At 44.2% G+C, this 24,782-nt stretch overlaps 1 protein-coding gene across 1 annotated transcript in view; it reads right to left on the bottom strand.

Moving 5' to 3' along the window:
- The window catches only part of AK4 (adenylate kinase 4), a 44,384-nt gene extending 19,964 nt beyond the window's left edge, over nucleotides 1-24,420 (bottom strand). Inside the window, exons 1-2 of the mRNA XM_006272601.4 lie at nucleotides 24,003-24,420; nucleotides 3,192-3,311 (exon numbers count right to left, since the gene is read on the bottom strand). Coding sequence (XP_006272663.2) covers nucleotides 3,192-3,311; nucleotides 24,003-24,147 — 265 coding nt within the window. The 5' untranslated portion in view covers nucleotides 24,148-24,420. The remainder of the gene's footprint in view (nucleotides 1-3,191; nucleotides 3,312-24,002) is intronic.
- Between the last annotated feature and the right edge of the window lie 362 nt (nucleotides 24,421-24,782).

Here is a 24,782-nt window from a genome sequence, read left to right as displayed (position 1 = left end):
TTGGGAGCTATTATATAGGATATATCTGGTTTACCAATGAACTGGGGAAAATAAAATCCAATGAAACCTCAGCTTTACTTAAACACACACACACAAATCCAAAAACAGAAGGACCTTGCAGTAGTCAGAGCAGGGAACAAGCAACAGGCAACTAAGGTTCTCTTCTTTCCAGGGCAAACTGCCTAAATACCAAGTGCCCCAACCACTGGTCAAATTACAGTACTGCCCATGTTACAGCCAAGACTGGCTTACCTCTTCCAAGCCTTTGAGAGGCTCACTTATATTTGCCAGTGCTTTGAGAAAAGCATTCCCCATGTTAGAGTACATACCAGAAGGTCAGAACAGTTACTGTATTAGCCATTAGGAGAATAAAATTTGTTTAAACTAATGTAAACGTTGATTTATTATTTATGTTAATGGTGTGCACACATGGCTTATTGGTTTCTTTCCCTGTATGGCTGCCATTAAGATGACATGGCTCAACTGAAGGCAGCCTTCCCCAAGTTAGCAAGTAAGATAAGCTACTTCTGCAGGAGCCCACATCCCTGGTGGGCAAGCTAGATATCCAGCTGCAATAATTCAGATCTTAATGATAAACGCGACCTTTCTACTTTGTCCTGCCATTTACCACCATAAAGCTGTTCCTCACCCTAGAACAACTGCTACTTAAAATTAAATGGAAGTTTCCAGCATCTTTTCCTACCTCCTATGAATGGTGCTCCTGATACCTATTGTGCGAGGTGGACAGCATGGGAAAGCTTTACACCTCTGCTATACAACCGTATGTTGGTTCTGAAAGACAGCAAGCTCCAAAGTACACAAGGGATGCAGGACATTGAGAGGCTTAGCATGAACCTTAGGACTTTCAGGGATTACAGACTAACCACGAGCATGCATAGCTCTTGACTAGCTACCTTCCACAAGACTGTGTTCTGATGCAGCACCACCTAGAAATCCCCAATTTATGCCACTTCACCCAAGAAAAAGCTTTTATTTTTCAGTGCACTCCTCTGAAGGAAGTAAAGCATTACACAGAAGAAAAACAGAATTATTAAAAACAAATAATGCTCTGCTGGTATGGAGGATTATTACCAAATGTGGACAGACACTGGCTGGAGGTCTCTCAGAAGTACTCAAGAGGTTAATACCAACCAATCTCACTGAAGCTGCGTTATAAAAAACGCAAGTAAAAGCTAATTACAACACATAGGATCATAGTTTAAAATTCTTACATTCTTGAGTTTGCATCTAGCTAGTGACCATGACTAAAAGAGTAAATATCACACCAAAGAAAGTTTTTTCTCGGCTTGTTTAGAATGGGATACGGAAAGATCACTCTGAATGCATGGCCAAGAGTACTTTAAGGGCTGTTTTAAAAAGTCAACTACATCTTTTTTGCTCCGATCTATTAAGCAAGACATTTCTAGGAAGTGGAAATAAAATGGATTTAAATGGTAGCTCTCAGAGACAAAAGTCAGAGCCATTCATATGTAACACACGAGATCAGCACAAACCCTCATCTGTGCTAGCAAGGAGACAATACTGTAAAGTTCATATTTTAGCTTCCTGAACTAGATATGAACTCCAAGACCTAAGCTGCTGTACATACATTTATCAAACATAATTATAATGTAATTTAATTTATCAAACATAATTATGTAAATGAACATGTACATATTTCTAGTATGCCATACCATAATAGAGGCCCTCAGATACTCATTACTGTTTTTCCATTTAAAGTCATTAGCGTTGTTCAGAAAGGTTTCATCTCAATTTCACCAGAGGGAGGCAGCGGGGGTGCAGAACAGGACACTACTTTTGCAGAATATGTTCACAAGTTAATCTCTCGTCTAACTCCCCCTCCCCGCAAACATACAAAACTCAGGGCACTGGTAACCACCTATCGCAACAAAAAGTAGGTGCACAAATAACAGTTAAAAGTTGGGGAGATGTGGAGACTGGAAACTGCTGCTATTAAAAATGCTCAGTTTGGTCAAGCCACTCGTACTATAGGCCTGATGCTAAGAAAAAGGACTTTGTATGACACCAGATGGACATCCAATTTCCCCACCTACTCCCCAAAAAGTGATTTTGGTTGAGAAACTGGGACCTTATTTCTTAGCAGAATTCACCTTCATAACCAGAGGCAGTGCGTGGGTACAGCAGGGAGGAGAGAACCACCACGCCACACACACACACACACACTGCCCGATCGCATTTTGAGCATTTTTAAAGCTTCTTATTGGCGCACACAATATAGAACTGAGTCTTGCTACTTTATATGCCCATGAAAAAGATATTTATCTTGGCTTATCTCCAGTCACTCCTACCCACCAGTTGCTGCATGCCATGATTTAATACTGCACTGAGTGAGAGGCCTGTTTTGCATAACACAGGGTTCTTGTCAGGCTTCCCATGTTCCTATACATGAGAAAAATCCAAAAGGCTGGAAAAGTGCATTTCACTGGCACAGAGCAGGAAATGAGCACTTCACCTTGCACCCCAGGAGGGGTGGAGGGGGACTAAGTGCAGCAAGTCAGCAGCAGCAGTAACTTCGTTTCCCCTGTTGAGATTATTGCAGATAAGAGAAGTGACAAGAACCCACCAAGTCAAGGCTATAGCCTTCAGTTTGAGGGCCTCTGTTACAGGGATCAGGATGGAAGAAACTCTGCTAATAAAAGGGACTCCACAAGGGAAAGGGTCTGTTAAGCAAATGGTGTTTACCTTTATGGAGGCTCTGTAGCCCGTCTCTCCATCCCACATTGTACAAGGTACTGCCACGTGCTATACCAGCAGCATGACAGGTCCTACAGAAACCTCCAAATGCTTTCAGCATGATAGTACGTCTCAAAAGGATTTTTGATCTAACTTATAACAAGGACCCTGTGAGTCAATGTGATTTCTTGCAAGCAGGATCTCTGTTTCTTTTCACAAAGCAGTAACTTCAGACTGCGAATGGGTTGTCCTTATAAGTTCTCAGAAGTGTTTTTTCTATTCCCCTCCCTTCACCCCCACAGCTGAACAAGTTGCAGCGACTTTGCTTGGTTCTGTTTGTGTACGTGTCACATTTGTTTTAATAAGAAATTATTCATGGCAAAGCAGGTTGGCTTCAAGAGGTTGAAGCAGATTAATTTCAAATGGAGAAAGAAATAGCAGGGGGATGAAGAATTAAAGCCATGCAGTTTACTTACCATCCAGCAGCCAGTGCTCAGTCTGTTTTTTCTCCAACTCTGTCATCATGAGACGAGTGATTACATGATCTGGTACCAAAAGGCCTTGCTCAAGATACTGTTTTGCCAAGACACCAACCTCTATTAGAGAAAGAGAGAAATGAGATGCTTTAAATTCAAAGCCTTCACAAATTTTTCCTTCAATGATTTTTATCCGCCATCCAAGACCACAGCCCCATCCCTAGGCTTCCTTTGTTCATTAACTTTGTTGTAAGTGTTTTTTTGTTCTTGTTATCCAAGGGTACTTAGCTAGCTGGCTGGTTAGTTTTTCCACAACACTGCTAGGGAAGTTGTAGGCCAGAGAATGCACTAGTTAAGTTACCTTAAGAATCAAAAAGGATCTAGGAAATAAGTAGCAGCTGGCTTCCTTTTCCTCAGTTGATGGGGTGGAAGGGTGTTGTACGGTTTCCTAATAGTGTATGCCAGAAGCGAGAGGTGCTAGGTGTCAGTTTTCATTACACTGGATGTACAAGCTGAATTAAAAGGAGCACTGCCAATGCAGGTTTTAAAGCGGTTCCATTTTTGTTGTTTCCTTAAATGAACAAGAACCACCCCCCACCCAAATAAAGACAGTAGAAAAGTCAGTTCTCTACCTGCTCTCCTCCAGACTGAGTAGCTGGATTATGTATCAACTTTAACTGACAGTTCTGTGGATTCAAATACAGTAGAAAAGCCAAAAAAGAAGAACCACCTCAATGGCAATAACATTTTTAAAGTCTATATGCTCAACAATACAAATTCTGGTAACACAGGCAGGGATACTTTAGAGATTACTCTTAAATATTTATTCTTTCATAACATTTGTGCAGCTAATAATGTCAGCACCCCATTGCTGGAAGGCCATATGAAGAAAAAAAAAAGAACAGTTAAAAAAATTACATGCATAAATGTGCACTTACAACAATTATTGAAAACCTATTCTCTGAAAGATAATTGCACATTATGGCAAGGTTAGAGGCCAACAAGAATACAACATCCAAATAATCCACTTCCTGCTCATACACACATGCTTAAAGGGGTTGTCATGGTGAAAAAGGCTTGTATTCTCTTACAGCAGACCTCAAGAGATGAACTCCGAGTTCTACAAGGTTAATCAAAAGCCTGTCTTCAAATCCAACTGTGGGCTAGAAACAAAATATTTATTATTTTGACTGAATATGGAACATGACTTTCTATTCAAAAGAATTCTAGACAGACCTTGAACTTTGAAATGTTCATTTCTTAGCTAAAACATACCCTGCAAGCAAGTCAATTTTAGTTATAATTGTAAACTTAATGTTATGCACAAAAAAGAGCAAGTGATCTCAGGCTTGATCTCCCAAGCATTGCACCATTTTGTTTTGAATTCCAGCATTTTTTTTGGTAGAGACTTTTTTTTTTTTTTGTACCAGAGCAGAGTTCAGCAGAGTTAAGACATGAATATTTGAAACAATTCCATGATAGCCAAAAGAAATAAAAATAAAAATTTATGCACATGGCAGCCAGGCACGGTGGTGGAGAACACCTCCCTCCAGATAAATCTATAGGGACAAGGGGGGCACAGGCGATACGTGGGGGGAACACACGCCCTCCCAGATTTCTGCACCCACAGCAGGGTGTAGGGCTGCCGCCAGGCTGGACAAGCTGCAGGCAGGAGCCACCTCTGTGCCCCAGCACAAGAGGGATTGCCACACCGCCACGGCCACCAAGGTGAGGCCCTCCCTACCTGCCCAGCAGCAGCAGGGGCAGAACTCTATGCCACTGCTGCCATGCCTCACCTTGGCAGCCACAGCAGTGTGTCACTGCCTCCCATGCTGGGTCCTACTTGCTGCGCTATGGAGGCAGCTCCTGCTCGGACAGTCCAGCTGCAATCCCACACCACACTGTCGGTGCAGAAATCGGGGGGGGGGGGGGGCACATGCCCCCCACCACCGCTATGCATTGCCTGTGCTCCCCTCCCATGTGTTGCCTGTGTAGCCCACCTTGTTCCACACACACACACACACACACTGGGGGTTGGGGGACTCCAGCATATCAGGGCTGCTCAGCATCACAAAGCAGCTGGGGGGGGGCGGGGGGGGGCACAGCCACAGCTGGATCTGTGTTCTGGTAAGCAAAAGGGGCAGGGGAAGCTCTGATTTTCCACTATAAATAAAAATAAAAATAAAAATATCAAATGCCAAAGATATATAGGCATTTAAAACTGATTTTATTATAATGACTGAGGCACTGGTAGGCTTCCAAATTGCTTTAAAAATTGTAAATATATCAATAAAGCATTGGGTCCAACTGATCCACATATACACATAGTGGTATTTCATTTTAAATTGTGGAAAAATGCTGATTTGGAGAACTTAAAAAAAAAGATCAGAATTTGGGAGTTTTTAAACTGAGAAAACCAGAATCCCTGATCATAAGTTACTGTATTATTATAAATTTAAGTATGAAATCTAATTGTTTGTATTCCAGTAAGCATTTTTTTTTTTTTGGGGGGGGGGGGGTCAGTTCTGCAGAAAATCATGACCAATGCCATTTTTCACAGTGATTGTGGGGATCGCCATTTTTCATGGTTTCTGCAAAAATGGTGAACCCACAATTTAAGTAGGTACCTAAAAATATCATCAATCAGTAGGTTTCTCTACAAGAGCTGCTGTTATCTGCCCAAAGCTGCAATGCTATTTCTTGCATGGGCTCGAGACTAAAGTTTCTACCATTGCTGTAAACAGCTTCCTCCACAAAGTCCCAAGCTTAAGAACAGAATCCTCCAGGGTCCCCTCAGTTTTCCTTATTATAGCACAACATACCTCAGAAGCACATGAGCCCAACCACACGCTGAATCGTTTTAAGAGTTAAGTATAATCTTCTCAATAGCTCCATTTTTTAGACTGTGCAAACGTATGGGATAGCAAAATACACATTTGTTGGAGAGACTATCTTAAAAAAAAAAAAAAGGTCTACAGTTAAGATTTTTAAACAAGCAATGAAAAAGTCTATTTTTATCATTTGCCTCAGTTAGCAAATACATCTCTGCTACTTCCTACAAGTCTGTGTGTGCTATTAAACAAATATATCCAAGACCTCCCCTGGGAACTGTATGTATCCTGCCCTGCGAGGGGAATGAACTCACATAGGATGTCGCTCTCACCTACCGCTCGAACACACCGCTCTTTTTACAATCAGTGCATCATTAACTCACAAAGCAACTGCTGCAGCTAGAAGGCTGCTCCTTCCGCATCATTCACTCAGGGCTGAGCAAAGGTATGGGATCTCCTTTAGCTGATGGTAACAGCAACAGGTTATATATCCCATTTCCAGAGCTGTTACTGGAGAACTTGGCTCTGCCCTGACCAACAGCTCGGCTAGATGACTTCCCCAGGTCTCTTCCAGCCCCATCATGCACCCTGCAATCCTCGAGTTAGGAACAACTTGTTCCATCATGGTTTCTTTTAAGATTTTTGCTATGACTGTTGATCTTCTGTGACTTATTAGAAGTAAAAGCTTAGTTTAAGAACAGAGCTTTCCTCCCTTTATTGGCCAGTGCTGAGAGGATAGGGAAGGGTAGGAAGAGGGATAAGATAGGTGAACGTAAAGGTTATCTGAAGCACAGTCTCACCATTCTCAGGTACAGAAGATGGGAGCTCAGGACATGCACAATCAATCACTCTCTTACTCATTTTGCCTCAGCATTACTACACATGTTGAATCTGCTGGTTGTAGAGGATTCCCCACTGATATTTTTAATAACTGCCAACACCCTATTTATTATTAGGGGAAGTTTCTTAACTGGCTTGCCTACACTTTCTGTTTACAGTTGAGGCCTTTCACTATGTGCACTTTATGCAGTCAAATTTAAAACACTATCAAATGACAAAGATAGGATTACTGCCATGGAATTAGACATCAAGTGTACGTGTTTTTTGCCTCATACATACACACCGCTCAGAAAAGCCCTCTGAACTATGACTGGCAACTGAGGGCCAGCGTAAAAGCTGAAACTCTGCCTGCAAAAGGTCATTCACAACTGCGCTGCTCTGCAAACAAGGCAGGAATCAAATCACAACTTAGAGCCCTTCTTCCCCCTTTGCTCCAAACCTCATCTCATGCCATGGCCAATGACACAAGCCACTCCGCCACCAAAACAGTGCAGGTGTCCTATGCAGAGGAGCTTAAGGAGATGGGGGGGCTCGCTGTACATCAACAGGGCTCACAACCAACCCCCTAGAAAGAAGTCTAGGAACGCAACAAGCAGCAATACTAACATAAGTTAGTAGTTTGGCCTCTAAATGAAGTGTGTCAAACTTCCTTAGAAACTTGGAATTTACTGCTTAATAAAGGACTGCCCAGAGGGTCTTCAACTGAAGGCTGTCATAGACATCTTCCAGGATCGAGATTATTGCTGCCAAGAACACAGGAAGGCTGCATGGCTGTCAAAAGCCACATTCCAGCATGTGAAAGTTATATCTAAAATAGTACACCAGGGAATACAGTGAGGCAAAAGGCTGATTCACTGGACTGCAAAGATGAGTCACAGATTTCAGATTCAGGAGGTACTTCTCATTCTCATTCCCATTCCCTCCCCTCATCCCCCAGTTATGCTGGTTTAAATGCTTCTCTAAATCAGTTACCTGCCTGGAATGGTAGTAATGGAGTCTACCTCCATACATAGCAATGACAAGGAATAACCTTTCCAAATTAAGGATAATCAGTCTAAGTTGGAAACTTGCCATGCATATATATTGCCAGCATAGCAGGAAAACAGTTATAGACAGCATAGTTAAGGAAGCTTCTAATGACATTAAATGAAAAAAAGCCCTACAATTCTACCTTATGCAACATGTACAGAGATACCTTGTGGGCATAAACTTTTGCCACACCCTTCTGCATACAACTCTTCCCTTTTAGCCTGTTCCCATGGCCATGCACATAGCCACCGGCTTGAAGTGAATACACTTGTTGCTAGGGAAACACCCCCAGATTCATAGCACAACAATTCCTGATGTAACCTGGAGCTCACAATTATGTCTGCAAGAAATTCTCTCTACAGCCTAGGCCCTGCATGAGTCTTCTTCTTCAGTTTGCCTGCAGAGATGCAGTTGCTAGACTGGGGTATGGCTTGGCTTTGCCCCATAAAAACACACAAAGCTAGAAACCTGGGTGTATCCTGCACCAGGTCTGAAACCTTTGTCTCAGAACACAAAAAGGAACTTAGAAGCTGCATCATACTGCAGCTGCTCCATGTGCCAGAGCTGTGCTGGAGGCCTTGTATTAAGTTTCCACCACCACGCTGCTGGGAAGACTAGGATAAAGTCTCTGCTCTGATGGAATCCTATTGCCGTCCAGAGGCTGTTAAGTTCTCTCTATTAGATGGCTTTTAGGTGCCAGGTCTTTAAACACCAAAAACAAAAACAGGACCCCTCTGTAGAGTCTCTATTCTGGCCCAGCTTCTGCCAAGGTACATACATGAGGGATGTTGAGTCTCTGCTTACTGAAGGAAGCTAAAGTTTACATGCTTCCAAATTGAATTCAATTTAATATGAAATTAATATGCCAAAGACTCTTCCTTCCCACCTGGATTATGAAAAGCCATTTTTGTTTAAACCATGAGGAAGCAAATTAATATAATCCCCTAGCAATCTTCATGGTTTACCCCAAGCAAAACCAATTGCAAGAACTGAACTTTCAGATAAGGGGTCTGAGTCAACAGAAGCTGGCTCCATGAGAAGTGCTAAGAAAGTATATTGTGTGCCAAGGATGCTGAATAGCATTTGTACCCACAGGTCCCAGTTGGAACCGGGATCCCACTGGCAGTTTACAAAGCTTGGTATTTCACACATACTTACCATGAGATAATTTATCATGAGCCAGTCCAGTTCCAAAGGACTTTATAAGGAAGACCCACAGACTGGAAGAAAGGGAGCTTTATTAGCTATTTTACAAGATGAGACGAACGAGGCACATAATTGACTTGTTCGAGGTCACACAGAGAGGGTATATGGGAACTGGGAATAGAATCCAAGTCTCCAGAGTCCAATTTCAGTGCCTGAATGATCCTTTTCTCCCTAATAACTCATAAAACAACATATCCCCCAACAGTTAGTAACACTTTTGTGTTAGGCTCAGTGAAGTACAAACTTCTATCAAGCCCGGTTTTAAAACATATCCCAAGAAGCCTCTAGTGGTTTCATTAGCTTGGAAAAGAAGGCAGCTTTTAAAAGTTTACTAGAATATACAAAGTTCTGCTAATTGACATAGCAATCCTTCAGTATAAATATACTGAATTAAATGTCTACTTATACTTGGGGGAGAAAGTTTTAGAGTTAATTTCTTCCATCTACCTGGGGCTGCATGATCAAAATTCAACTATCAGCAACACAACTACTGTACTCACAAAACTGTTCTAGTTGTTTAACACTATTCTAGAAACCAAAACAAATTCAAAGCTAGTTAATATTATTTGACAATAGCTGTTCATTACCTTGCTTACAAAACAAAAGTTTTTAAAGTAAATTAAGGATATCAGATCTCACAGAATTCACATACATTATTATTCTTACCAAACTTGAAGATACATTTCAGTTGCCAGAAAAGAGGCCTGGCTGGTTTTGAAATAAGGGAACTTGTATCATATTCATCTCAGTATCTACTTTGGTGGCAAAAAATTCTGGTGTCGCTTTTGGAGTTAAGGCAATATCTGAATGTTATTCATGCAGTGAAAAACTGCATCTCCCCCATAAGCAAGGGAAACAAGTGACCCAAGTTGGTCTTCTAACAAAAATGCACTACAGCTCAAGACTTCTCAGACAAAGCAAGTGCAACTAGTTGTACACATTCAAGAAGCCATTTCAACTAAATGACATCAGCATTTTCTAACAGCTGGGGACAATCAACCCTAACCATATCAATACAGCAGACAAGAAGGGTTTTGAAGGTTTAAGAATTAGCTTTATATTGTGTGGGATGCACTACCACTATGTGTTGAAGAAAGACCCTGCTAACTCCAAGTTCTGGTTCCCAGGACGCAACAAGTGAAGGCTACTCATTTCAACACCTGCAGGTCAGTTAGGATTCAGGTATTCCAAACATCCATGACACGGGACTAGCAGACCTCAGAGTTCAGTCTGCCTTCTTTCTACTCAGATACCAGTTACCACTTACAATGGTGCACCAAGACCTGTGGAGGCAGGGGAGCTAGGAAAAGGGAGGTGGAGGGAGGATGAACAGCAGTGGCTGGACTTCAGATCTTTGTCAAAAGTTTAAATTAGGTTAAACAACTCTTAGCTAATCCATGCCGTTTTCCTACAGCGCACAGTTAAAAGCACAGGAGTTTCTCCTGCAAGAATCCAACATGTTGACTGGATAAGTTTTGCAAGTACCATTTATAATCATGCGTGGTACACTGTTGGCAGTGGTCAAGCTCACTTATATCAAACATGCTGCTTGCTTGAAGTCAGCTCAGGAGTAAATCAAGCCTAACTTTTAAAGGGCACATATTGATTACCACTGATTATAAAAAAGAGCTTTAAAGTCACCTACAAGAGGGGAAGGAAGGAAGGAAAGCACCACACTTCCCCAGCACATCAAAGTACTGGTCATGCCCGCAGACAAGATCCCCGAGGTTCTTGGTTGGATCCTTTGGGCAGAACAGCAGCTGCACAGCCCCAGTGAGATCTTTCACTGATTGTGCTAACAAGGTCTTTCCTTGTCATTGACATCACACTCAAGTCTCCACGCCTGCCTGGCAGTGCGCCAGGGATTCTCTTTCCTTCCTAGTAGTTCCTCTGGCGGGATTCCAAAGGACAGCCGTGCAGGAAGGGACACAGCTCCTCACATGAAGGCTGCTTCTCAAGGGCATCTTACCCACAGCAGCAGCTTGCCAGAACTTTTAGTTGGACTGTTTTAAAGAGGAATAAGGGAAACCAATCCTGCGGGCACTTTATGCCAAGCAGAATGCTCGGTAACATGCGTGTGCCCGACTGTCACCATGCAAATGGAGTGATGAAAATGGTTCAGGGGCTGGGGCATATGACTTCTGTGGAGAGGCTGAGGGAATTGGGCTTATTTAATCCACAGAAGAGAAGACTGAGGGGAAGATTTAATAGCAGCCTTCAACTACCTGAAGGGCAGTGCCAAAGAGGATGGAGTCAGACTGTTCTCAGTGGTGACAGATGAGAAAAGAAGCAATGGTCTCAAGTTGCAGGAAGGGAAATTTAGGTTAGATATTAGGAAAAAAAACTCTCACTAGGAGGGTGGTAAAGCACTGGAATGAGTTACCTAGAGAGGTGGTGGACTCTCCATCCTTGGAGGTTAAGGCCTAGCTGGACAAAGCCCTGGCTGGGGTGATCTAGTTGGGGCTGGTCCTGTTTTGAGCAGGGGTTTGGACTAGACCTCCCGAGGTACCTTCCAAACCTATTTTTCTATGACTCTATGAAAAGTTAACCTCAAGCAAGCAGCACATTTGATGCAAGTGAACCTGAGCACTGCCAAAGCTTTAGACAGCTGATAGTTCAGACACTACCACCTTCCAAGAGTTGATTGAATGGATGAAGCCTCCCCTGTTCACTCTCATTCACTTTTCACTAGTCCATACCTAAAATCTCTCTAAAGGCAACCTATATTAAGTCTACTATTTAAAAAAAAAAGAAGTTGGGCTGATGCTCCCTCCCTCATTACATAATCAGAACTGCCAAAAGGTGCGTCATACTCAGAGTTCTTCACCTCTTTAATTCAAATTAAGAGTTTCAAATTCTCCTGATCCAAGACAGTCCGACATTCCAAGTGGAAAACATGCTGTCCAAGTTTGCCAATGACACCACGATGTGGGGAGAGGTAGGCACGCTTGAAGGGAGAGAGAGGCTACAATCAGACTTAGACAGACTACAGAAGTGGGCGGACGGTAATAGGATGGGCTTCAATGTAGATAAATGCAGGGTGCTGCACCTGAGGAGAAAGAATCCACAGCATACATACAAGATGGGGAGCTTCCCCCTTGTGAGCACAGAGGCAGAAAGGGATCTTGGAGTTATTATTGACTCTGAGATGAACGTGAGCCGCCAATGCCAGACTGCGGTCAGCAAAGCCAACCGCACCTTGTCGTGCATCCAAAGATGCATCTCAAGCCAGTCCAGAGAGGTGATATTCCCCCTCTATGCAACATTGGTCCGGCCTCAATTGGAGTAATGCGTCCAGTTCTGGGCACCGCACTTTAAGAAGGATGTGGCGTGCCTGGAGAGGGTTCAGAGGAAGGCCACCCGCTTGGTTGGAGGGCAACAGGGCAGGCCCTATGAGGAGAGGCTGAGGGACCTGAACCTGTTCAGCCTCAGCAAATGGAGGCTGAGGGGAGATTTGGTGGCTGCCTACAAACTCGTTAGGGGAGATCAGCAGCAAATAAGAAGAGCCCTATTTCCCCCGGCAGCACCTGGGGTAATGAAGAACAATGGCCAGAAGCTGCTGTAGAATAGGTTCAGGTTGGAGATTAGGAGGCACTATTTCACTGTCAGGGTGGCTAGGATCTGGAATCAACTTCCTAGGGAAGTGGTCCTCGCTCCTACCTTGGGTAAATTCAAAAAGAGGTTGTATGAACACCTGTCTGGGATCATGCGATCCCAGCGTGTGCTCCAAACAGTGGCGGGGGGTTAGACTAGATGATCTATTCAGGTCCTTTCTGACCCCTAACTACTATGAAACTATGAAGAAGCCAGGGAAGATCATATTTTGAAATATTCAGAATGTAAAATCTAGAGGGGGGGGGAACATTACACCAAAAAACAAACAGAAACCCCCCAAACACACAAATATTGCAAACCCAATCTTCCAGGCCCCTTTTATGCCCAAGGAGGGCACAGGTCCAATTTTTAGATATCCTATATAGGTTACCTTTAAGAAAAAAAAAAAAAGGGACAGCTTCTATCCAGATTTTTCCTTGAGATCTCACAGCAAGGCAATCATGCTGCCAGCCAAAGCAACACTACAGAGGTCCCCAGCACAGCTCCTTAAGCAAATGGCAGGTGGGTGCAACTTGCTGCAGCAACAATTCAGGGGCACCCATTACACACCGACTCAAAGCAAGAAACCAGGATCAGGAACACTACTACATAGCAGTTTGTAATCTGCTCTTATTATAGGCCATAACTTTTGTACCAGTTTGGAGCTCAGATATGAATATGTTCAGATAAGGGCTACATGAATCATTCTTTTTTTAAGTCAAGGATGCTTCAGACTTTACTCATACTGCCATAAAAGGGAAGAGGCAGGGACAGCTGGCATGAAGCTACTGGCCCTGACCACACAGCTTTTCATATCAAATTGGCAATCGTTAAAGAAATGGATTAAACAAAAAGCTAAACACACAATGTATAAAAATTCACTCTCCACAAGCCTAACCCTGCCATTGCAATCTATCCCGCTAGAAAAACAAACATTTACCAGTTTTGATTATTTCTCACCGCTAGGCCTTGATTTTCTAATATAGCCGTACCTACATGAGAGAAGGGATAACCTATTGCCGTATTATCTCAAGGGAGATATTACAAGACACAAGTATACCAGGAGTGGGGCTTAATAGTAGGAAACAAAGCTTTTTAGTGCCTGCCTGCTATAATCGTGGCATAGGCCGAAGCAGGAAGCACAAAAAGAAAACAATCCAAGGAAAAGCCCAGTGAGAAGATTTTAAATTTGTCACAACCAATTCAAGCTAAAATTGGACTTTCTACTGTACACAACATCCTTTTATGCAATTTGTAAATAAATGAAAAGCTTTAACACGGTGTGGTTAATACAAACACTCACCAGTTAACTGCATATTAATAAAGGTTAAATTACAACAATCAGTGTCAGTTTTCTGGGGCCAGGAATCATGCTTGTGATCTCAGAGATTAATTAAGTGATCTACCCAAGGCCCAATGCCCCCTTCATACCCGGGGATTAAGGGGGAAGGAGAGAAGAACTATTTGTCCAGGCAGGCTACCCTAGTTCTTAATCTCCTGGAAGTTCTATGCGTGTGAGCCCCCAATTTTTTTGGCAGTTTTGCCAGGAGAAACCAAGCTAAATGGAAAGGAGAGAGAAAGGAGCTTCAGCTAGTTATTCTACTTTTTCATAGATTCATAGACTGTTAGGGACTGGAAGGGACCTTGCAGATCATCGGGTCCAGCCCCCCTGCTCTAGGCAGGAAGACAACTGGGGTCAAGGTACCCCAGCTAGGTGACTTTCCAGTCTCCTCTTGAAAACCTCCAGGTCAAATGATTGCATCACCTCTGGAGGGAGTTTATTCCACAATCTGGACACCCTGACTGTGAAGGAGTTTTTCTTGGTATTAAGCCTGAAGCTTAATACCAAGTTCCTGATGCACTCCTCCTGCACTCCTCTGGTATAGCAGTAAACTTCTATCAAGCCCCCTCTCAACTTTCTCTTCTTTAGGCTAAAGAGGACCAGGTCCCTCAGCCTTTCCTCGTATGGCTTGCCTTGCAAGCCCCTGATCATACAGGTGGCTCTTTTCCAGACCCTCTCAAGTTTTTCCATGTCCTTTTCCCTGCCCTTCAAAGTCAGCATAGTGTATATAAAAATCCAGTAGGAATAAATTGTAGGAATATTCTCTGGGATACTGAAGGGCCCCAACTACAGATGCTCCCACTAAATGGAGTTCAATTGGTTCCTATGTCTAAGAAGTTTGTTAACACCCCCCTCCCCCTGCCCCCAAGATCAAGGAAGAACAAAAAAGCATCAATGAGCTACCCACATTGTCTGAATAATCTGAAAGAAAGCTTAACCAGACTCAGAAATTTAGATTATGCTCTAACCAGTCTCAATACTCAGGTAGTTAGTTATTTAACACAGCTTTGATAAGGCTTTGTAATTTGGTTTTTAATAGTAATAGTTAAAGAAAACCACAGGGGTGGGAATTAATTGGGTTGATGTTGAGATATAAAATCAAAAGTCATCCCTCTCAATTGAAGATCAGCAGAAAGAGGGTATCGATTTATTTCCTCCTGAGAGCCACTGAGGACTCAAGTTGCACAGCATAACATCCATTTAGAACTAGGTTAACACACAAAGGACTGTGTGTCCTGGGCTCCAAGTACTGGTGCCTCATACTTTGTAATATATTAGCAGCACTCTAATCCCAACACAGACCTCCAGGCAGCATAACAAACACAGACCTCACCTCTAACAAATCTCAAGTTCCTATCCTTATAGCCCTTCCCCAAAACCTGAATCAAGTTTATTTACTTTCATCCAAGACAAGGTTTTTTTTTCTGTGTAGCAGTTGCAGCAGCTCTGGCCGAGGCTCCCACGCTGAGGCGCAGCCAGAGCTGTCCCCGCTGCAACAACTGCTGCATGGCCGGATTAGGGCCAGAACAACCACATGGTCTGTATCCTGGGCCGAAGTGGGTCTGGAGCCCTGCTAGAGCCAGAGGGCGAGAGGTGGCAGGGTGCAGAGGAAGCAGGGGAAGGTGAGGGGGGTGGCAAGGGGCCACTTAACTTCCCAACCATGGCCCCTATTGCCTGCCTGCTGCAAGCTAGAGGAGGCGGGAAGGGGGAAAGAGGAGAACAAAAAATTTTTAAAAGATGACCCTCTAGTAATTAGATTCTAGACACAGAACTAGAAAACAAATTTCATTTTAAAAAAACAAACAAAAAACAAACAAACAAAAACCTTTCCATGTCTGAAATCTAATTGGGGGGGGGGGGGGGTCATCTTAAACTCACAAGAGTCTTTGGATTCAGATAAAGAAAGGGAGATGAAAACTTTTCAAGTGGCTTCAAAACTCATCAGGTTTTAGAGCAAGGCAAAAAGGAGCTGGAAAAAAAAGAGGAAAAAAGCATGGACTTCACAGAGCAAGGACTGCTCCCAACCCCTTCCCTTTTACAGTGAGGGTGTTTCAGCAGAGCCATCTCTAATTATTTTCACTGCAGTACTGTCCCATGGATAATAGGGGAAATCTCTGTGAAAAAGAGGTTTCCTGCAAGTCAAAAAGAGAAAGGCTGTGTCCCTCTAGAAGCCAAACAGGCAGCCAGTACAGATCCCAGAGCCCTCTGAGCAAGGTTACTTTATTTTAGCAATAAAGCCAACTTCAGTTTAAGGGACCTGAAGCATAGCTCTATGTAGTGTACACAGCATAGTTCATTCCAAGAGGTGAAACACATGGAGCCCAATAGAAAAATCCATATTAAGAGAAAAAGGCCCACTTTCTTGCCATGAACAGCAGTAAAAGTGGCTGTATTTTGTCACCTAAATCTAACTAGGGAATCACCCCTCCTTTATGGCCAAGTTGGAAGCTTTTATATGGGAGCAAAACACTTCAACCATACGCCTGGGATGCCTCCCACACAGAGACACAGCAGGGCAGCTGTGCCCCAAGCAACTGCAGCAGTATCAATGGTGGCACTACAGCCAGCTATCACTGCAGCAGCAGCTATTTTTGAACCCCAGTCCCCTACAAAGGCAGTGCCTGGGGTGGCTGCCCCAGTTGCACCTCCTCAGTTACACTACTGCTTCTGCCAGCAGCCCATCACAAGCAATACAGCCCCATCTGGATTAGTTGTCAGGTCACCAAGTTCTCTAATTGCAGTCAGGGTTAGATGGGAATTAGTTCCAGTCTGGCAAGACATGCACTTTGCTCTCTTCCACTGAAGTGGTTGCTGAGTGCTTGGCAATCTTAAAAAGCTGACCACTTATTTAGAAGACAAACTCACGGTTCTCACTTCAAAAATTCTTGGCTCTAGCTGCTGCCATCTTCTCCCAGCAATGGAGTATCTGCCAATACCTCAAGGTTATTAACTTACTTTATATTAGTAATCTATTCCAGATTCACAGGATAAAGGTGATACTGAAGTTTTACCATCTGTATGAAAGAAGATGTTTAAGCTTATGACAGGACTTTAAACAAACCCGTGAATGGTTACACACGGCCTGTTAATAAGTAGTATCCAGCATAGATTCATGCCAATAAAACTTTACTTTCAGAAGGTGAAAGGGCTTCAACATGCCTTAAACCTGTTAAGTACTTAGCACACCAGTAACTTGTGATTGTCATTCGAGAGGGTGCCGTGGAAAGTTGCATCCATTTATGACAGGAAGAACAGAACGTATTTGAGTGAAACTCGGAAACTCCTAAGAAGACTGAGACATGGACAATACACATACGCACATTGAAATGTGGCAGAACACCACTGCCACACCACTACACACCTTCCAAAAAAATAAAATCAAATAAAAATAAATAAATATTTTAATGTCCACCAGATGATAACAGATTCAGCTTTTAAAAGGGAAAGGGGCGGGGGTAGAGAAGCGTTTATGCCAAATTACATTTTCTGACTTTGGTCTTGGTGGTTAGGTTTGCCTCTATGCCAAGAACTGACTTGCACTAGGCACTCCTTTCCTCTCTCACAGAGAGAAAGCTTCATTTAAAGTGAAGGGGTGGGGGGGAGAGAGGGGAAAAACACAAAAAACAAAAAACAATCCACAACCATTCTAAGATGTCCCCTGAAGTTGGACAAACTACCCAACCCACTCCTACCATACATCAGTGTAAATCAAATTGAAGATTCTTCTGGCCTCTCCACGGACAACGTAGCCATTAAAAATTGATTGAGAAATAACAAGCACCAGTTAGTTTCTCCTTTGTGCAGCTGTCTTGGTCATCACCAACTCTCTCAACCCAAATAACTGAGATAGCTCTGACAAGTCACATTATTTCATTTGACTTGTCAAAAAGCATTCAGCAGCTTTCAACACCAACTAGGGCAGTCACTTATGAGAAGATTAAAAGACGTCAGGGTACCAACAAAGCATTTAGCAGCTAGTTACAGTACAAGAGGAATACTTGTAGAGGACAAAAAAAAAAAGGGAGTTCACTGTGACAAAGTGCCAACTTCACTGCCTCAGACCAACCAGTTACAGACCACAATTACATCACATCTGCCCCAGAATAGACAAGGTACAAGCTATAGGTTTCTCCGGAGCTGCTATGTCAGTATGGCTCAGGCTGGAGATAACTCTAGTTAACAAGCAGTCTCATATCCAGCCTCATTCAAATATTAACTTCTGACAAGATGCTCTATAAAATGGAGCCCAGCAGTTCTGCAAGACAGTTCACTTCCTAGGATATAATCTAAGACCATTTTGCTTCATACAGGCCAGACAGCCACTGTCAGCTGCTAAGACCTTTCAGTTCGTTCCTAAAGAGAATCACAAGCAAGCCATGGCTCCAGGGTCAGAGCTAAATTTCCAGCTTGAACCTCCCTTACTAATGGAAACAGTTTCAGCACCAGTTCCTACCCACTGGAAGTCTGAGCTTGAATCCTTCATCTGAACTGGGTTTACTCAGTTATGGATGAGGACAAGTTTGAATTTTGTCCAGGAGTTCTGGTTGGGACCTTATCTCTACTGTCCTCCTGCAGCAAAAGGAAGTATGACCCTGGAGTCTGTGCACAGAACTGGAAGTGAAAGGCTCTTGGTATCATAGCCTTTCTAAAGTAAGCCTCTTGCACTCTTCAGAAAAACAGAGAGGAGTTATGGGTTATGCAGAGCTCTGCAAATCAAGAATACAGAGTAATGCAAACCAAATTCAAACTGGAGGCAAACAAATTAAGGGTACAGCAATCCAGTCTTGACAAGTTGCTAAGGAGACGGACAAACTAAAAGAGTATGTTGTTCCTTCATTCAGGTATGGGACTTATCTGCTGAAAACCCAAATCAAATGCCAACCAAGAACTCTGAGAACGTTCATCTTCATCATTCAGTTCAGCTCTCGAACTGATGGCTGCCCCTTTAAACAGAAATAGTTAATGTTCTCCAAGACATTCAGATCTTGCCATCTCCCAGTTGTTATACTGTAAACCGCAATAAATTATGTTAGGTGGAAATGGAATAATTTAATTAGAAATTCTTTCATTTTATTAAAGGGGGAATTAAACTAGAAAAGATATATGGATCCTAAACGTATTTATGGACCTAAATATAACTTCCTACAAGACCACAGGACCTATAGGAAAACAGCTACCTTGCTTGACCATTTTTAATCTAACTGGTCAGTTTTTAGGGCAGATGACATTTTAAGTAGATCCTGGACCACTAGACCTGTTGTCTTAATCCCATCATTCAAGTTACTATTTCTGCTTTTGAGACAGGAACCACAAGCAAACCGAACTTCTGAAGGATACTAGACTCTCAGAAGGGAAAAACTAATCAAAAACATGCAGAGCTGTTTGGCAAAGAGTTAAACAGTTTTAAAATATCCCTGTGTTACATAACTGCATTCTTCCCAAGATCATATCTCTGTCACACTGCTCAAATCTTTCACTGAATGGAAAGAGTTCAGTCCTGTGAGTTGCCAAAAACAGCCATTCCTACTAACTTGAGTGGGAGCTGGTAAGTGTGTCATATCATAGTTGCAACCATCCATAGCAAAGGAAGGCAGACTGGTATCCAGTCCACCAAGCTTATTATAGTCATGCTAGTTTTTTCTTCACTACAGATGTATTTGTTCAGCACCATGCAAAATCAGTTCCTTAACAAGAGATACCAAAGTCTCAGGAGAAGGCCAAAAATTAATTCTAATGAAGTAAATAGTGAACAGAATCAAAAGTCTGGCCCCTTCAAACACAGGACTATTCTAGCTGAGCTCTCACTTTATCTTACAGCCTTTATTGGACCAATAATTGAACAATATGAAGTCCAGATGGCATTAGACGGTTGTGCCCATACTAACAAATCATTTTCAGTTTGTCAGGCAAGATCAGAAGTGTAAAATCATGCTTTTTAAGGAGGTGTGGGGAAAGAGGGAGAGAAAGAGGGCAGGGGATTCCATCCAGATCAACCAAGGAGGTCACATACCTGAAGGAAGGAAGGAAATAAAAAAATTGCTTTGGCTAGTCTTCAGAGTGTAAAACAGAAAGATCCAAACAAACTTTCATTTAAGCCTTGAAGTCAAAGTTTCATTCAACATGACTGGTCAGTGCAAAGATCCAATATGGTCAATTGGCATTCAATTTGCTCAGGAACACATACACCTAAACCAGCACTGGTAGGAATGTGATCTGACTACAGCCCAGGTGGCTCAACTTTAAATACACTCGGCCTTTTGACTAGGACTGAAGAAATTTCTCTTCTCAAAGAAAACCAAAAAAACCAAAAAACATTGTTTCTGTTAGGAGTAGGACCAGTATTTGCAACACCAGGCAAGTTTCCTCTAGATCAGTCTTCATTTCCTCAAATGATGCATAGTATCCCAACACAACTCAATAGCTGCTGCTTTCTACCCATAGATGGCTGCACAGTTGTAGTAACTAGGCAATTCCTGGATTAAGATTACTCTAGGAATTAATAATTGAAAGGTTTTTTTAAATAGCTTTTATGTGGCAGTTTGCTACTACCTGAACACATGAGCAAAGCAAGACCTAAGAGATTCAGAAAGAGAATCTAAAAGGCCAAATTCAGCCTAACTCACTCTATGGTTGGCTTTAACCTACTCTATTTCTAAGCATGAAAATCATGTACAGGCTTGTCTACCAAGGAACACATCAGAAAGTAAATGCAGTTAGTAGAAGGTGTGACTTTAAAGTAGATTAAACTGAAGTAAACTTTCTGTAGGCACTGTTCTTCCAAATTAAAGTGACGGTACTTAGGTTTAGTTCACTTCACTTCAGATATTTTCTTTTTTAGGACTTCCCTGCTTAGGAACAATTTGATACATGTATATAGATCATCTCATTGAATTAGATCATCTCATTGAATTAGTATATCTTGGTGATCAACAGCACTTGTTTTTCTATAGCTCCCCTCCCAGCCATAAAATCTCCCCAGAAACTGTTCAAGTTTAATACAGTTTAGAGGGAAATAAAATCTGGTAGTTAAACACTTTCTTGAAAATATTAATAGTTTTGCTTTAAGGTTTAAAGTCTTTAAGAACTCAGCCAGAAAATGCAGTCATAAGATAAAATGTATTTGTTTTGTTTTGTGCTTCCCAATTTAAATCCCTCCCCTCCATTCCTGCTCATGTTGACAGACCTTAACCATGCTAAAGCAAGGGGATTTTCTACTCTTGGACAAACCATGATTGACCATTTCAGTTGGCTTGGTGTATTACACTGTTCCTCTTTACAATGAGTCAGCTTCCTTTGTTACTGTATAAAGAACCAATATAAAAATGAGGGAAAACACTGTGGGCAAAACCTCCCTGCCAAAAAAGCAGAAAACCAGTTGCTTAACCATCATGGCAGGGAAATGCAAGCATAAGTTACTTTCAGCTGACTTCTAGAATTAGTAGTACTAGAGCCTGCCATGGATCCCACTGTGCTCCACATCCTGCCAATATACCCAAGAGATAGCTCGTGGTCCACCAGCTAGAGCCAGGACAGAGGAACACAAGGATACTATGCTCATTAGCATAGCAGGCAGTGGCACCATGACCCACCATGTACCTTTGTTAACTGGGTCCACTGAGGTTACTCTACCACAAAACCTCTAATAACAATTAGGTGAAAGCTCTTAGGAATGCAAGTTGGGCACACAATTGCAGGCATCCCCCTTTCTTTCAGTCTCTCCCAATTTTTCAAGGTTTCTTTATGACTTTCTGGTAGATGAAATCCACACCTCTGCCACCTGAATGCTTCTAGTCATAGCAAGCCCCAAATGTTGAAACCAATGAGAACTGCAGTGTCCTAATCCACTGTAAATTGCTTTTGGCATGGCCAGGAGTGCTGCTCGCAAGAGTTCAAGTGGGAGCCTCCAAGGAAAAGGGGCAAACTGCAACTAAACTGAAGCAGCAACAAGAAGAAAGATGCAAGGTGGCAAAGGAAAAGAAAGCTTTCAAGTGGGAAGTGAACAAAAGCTTCCTATAAAGAAAGACCCATGCCTAGGCCTAGCCAACTGTAGAAAGTTTTGCTCTAATCAGGCTGGTCATGGAAGAATCTTTGGAAACACTATTGTACAGAGAAAAACTCAACCATAGATGTAATTACATCTGTTCAGAAGCATCCACTTGAGGAGGGCATGCCAGTATAAGCCAAAAAAACCTAAAAGCATTTTCTAGCTTAGACTTGATTCCCAAGGCCTGAGGGAGAAGAGAGGCATATGAAAGAAGGGGTAGGGCAATATGAAGATGCTATCTGAATTAAATAGCTTTCACTAGTCAGACACCTGAGAGCATGTAGATAATTATGAAACACATGCTCACAAAAATCCATTCACACTGTGTTATTTATCAGCTGCTGCACTTAATAGAAGCTGATAGGCTCACCCCTGCCTTGTGTCCCAGTTGTCTTTGGGGAAGGGAGAGAGTTTGAAGGCTAACAAGAGGAAGCGGGGGAGAAATTAATCTCCCCAAAAAACAGATGACACTAGAATTGAACCCTTAGTTCTGCCAGAACTTCCATGTAGAGGCTATTTCAGAAGGGGTTACCACTTAACCAGAAACACTTGCCAAGATGAAACCTAGGATGGAAGAGGCTTTATGTCTCGAATAAGTATTTCTTTTTAGCTGCATTAGAAAGCGGTTTGCCATTTATATATTAAGGGAAGAAATAGCACAAGATTTGTTTTATAAATAAATCCATTCAAAAGCAGCCAAGTTAGAGTCCAATTTCATAATGCCAACCTGGCCAAAAAGCCCACGTTTTCTCTCTCCCTGCCCAAACCTGAAAGAATCACGGGTAAGAGGAGACGTTGTCTAAATCCTTGCCTGCAGCCCTAGCTGCTCTGCAGCCCAGGATGCAAAGTAAATTATGCAGTACGGTAAATGCACACATAGCTATAGGAGACAGGCCCACAAACACAGCCTCTCCTCAGGCACATCTCCAGGAGTGCCCTCCACCCTTATGAAAGTACAGAAGAAAAAAAGACCTGGAGTCCTCATTGCCCTCCCACCAACACAGCACATCTCATTGCACAGATGTTGCCCCTCCTATGCAACAGTGTACTAGTTCTTTTGCTTACAAAATTGAAGATTTAATGTTTAAATCCAAGCGAGCAGCCCAGCTGGGATACCTGTAGCACCGCATGAGCTGGGACTATTTTTCAAATAGACTTCATACAGTGCATTACTGGATATCCTTGATGCACAGTGCATGCCGTTGTTGGAGCTTTATACATTCACAGCATGTACAATGTGTACGCCGGTCACCAGTTGCTGCTCTGCAATTTATTTATCATATAAGAAATAAGGTGTCTGACGCTACCTAAAGTTATTGTGTACAACCTCTTTCCCTAAACCCACAGCTAACAGTCCCTGTGCAGATTCATTTATACTGGCTTCTTCTGAGCCTTAGTTGCCACAGAGGCAGGAAGGATAGGAAGACTGTTACATGAATCCTCAGCCTCTCCCTGCCCTTCCCACGAGCACTGGAAGTGGGGCTCGTCCTTTTATCACACTCGGGCAAACTCAAAAAGTGGGAGAAGAGAGGGGGGGCAAATAATCGGGGGGGGGGGAAAAGTCAGATGTGTTGCTGCCAAAGAAAGAAGGGGCGAGGAATCCAAAGAGGAGAGAAGGGGAAGAAGCTGGCAGTGCAGAGCCCGAGGCAGAGGCAGGGACCGGTCTTTCCACTAACTTCTATCCGCGGAGACGGAGGAGGGGGCAGGGGCGAGGTGCGGGGCAGCGGCTCGCGGGCGGGAGAAGCGCTGCCACAAGCGGGGCCCCGACAACCCCCGCCAGGACGCGGCGCTGCCCGCGGGACGGCGGCTGAGCTCGGCTTGGGCAGGCGTCGCGGCCCCCGCGCCTCGCCTTCCCCGCGGGCAGCCCACGTGCGCGGAGCAGCCCCGCCGCTCGCGTCCCGGCCCCCCGACGGCGCCGCGCTCACCGCTCCTGGCCGCGATGCTCTGCCGCAAGACGTGTCCGCTGGAGAGATGCTGCAGCCCGAAGCTGTGGGCGATGCGCTGGCACACCGTGCCCTTGCCGGAGCCGGGCGGGCCCAGCACGACGGCTCGCAGCAGCTTGGAGGCCATGGCGGGCTCCCCGGGTCCCTGCGGGGCGGCAGCGAGGCGGGCTGGAGGTTACCTGCTGCCGCCGCCCCCAGTCGGGCGGGGTCCCGGGGCGGGGCCCTTCCTCAGGCAGCGCCGCAACCCGGCGCGGAGCCCCCGCCCCGTCGGGCCTCGCCCGCCTGCCCGCAGCCGCTGCCCGCGCTCCGCCGGCGCCTCCAAGCGCCGCGCCTGCAAATGGGAGCCGGGGCCCGAGCGGCCGCGGCCAATGGCCCAGGCAGCGCCGCCGCGCACACGTCAGCAGGGGCTGCCCCGCGCCAGGCCCGCCCCCGCGGGGGGACTACAGCTCCCAGCGCCCCCGGCTCGCCCGCCCCACGCCGCCCGCGGGAGTCTGGCCCGGGGGCGCTGTGGGGAGGCTCCGCGGGCGCAGCACGGAGCCGGAGCCGGAGCCGGAGCGGGGGCGTCTGGTGCTAAAGGCGCCGCCTCTGCCTCCCCAAACTTTCCCGCGGCTGCTCCGGCTCCCTGCCAGGACGGGGCGGGTGCTGACACCGCGCCCGGCCGCCGCCGCCCAGGAGGCAAACGCGGGTGTCGCCCCTTCCTGAGCCCTTCACAAATGCATTCAAGCATTCAGCTGATAAGACGCCCCGTTATTACTCACGGGG

Source organism: Alligator mississippiensis, chromosome 5 (genome assembly GCF_030867095.1).
Source record: "Alligator mississippiensis isolate rAllMis1 chromosome 5, rAllMis1, whole genome shotgun sequence".
NCBI classification, from domain to species: Eukaryota; Metazoa; Chordata; order Crocodylia; family Alligatoridae; genus Alligator; species Alligator mississippiensis.
Note: the sequence above shows the minus strand (reverse complement) of the source record. Positions and strands in the feature narration are given on the sequence as shown.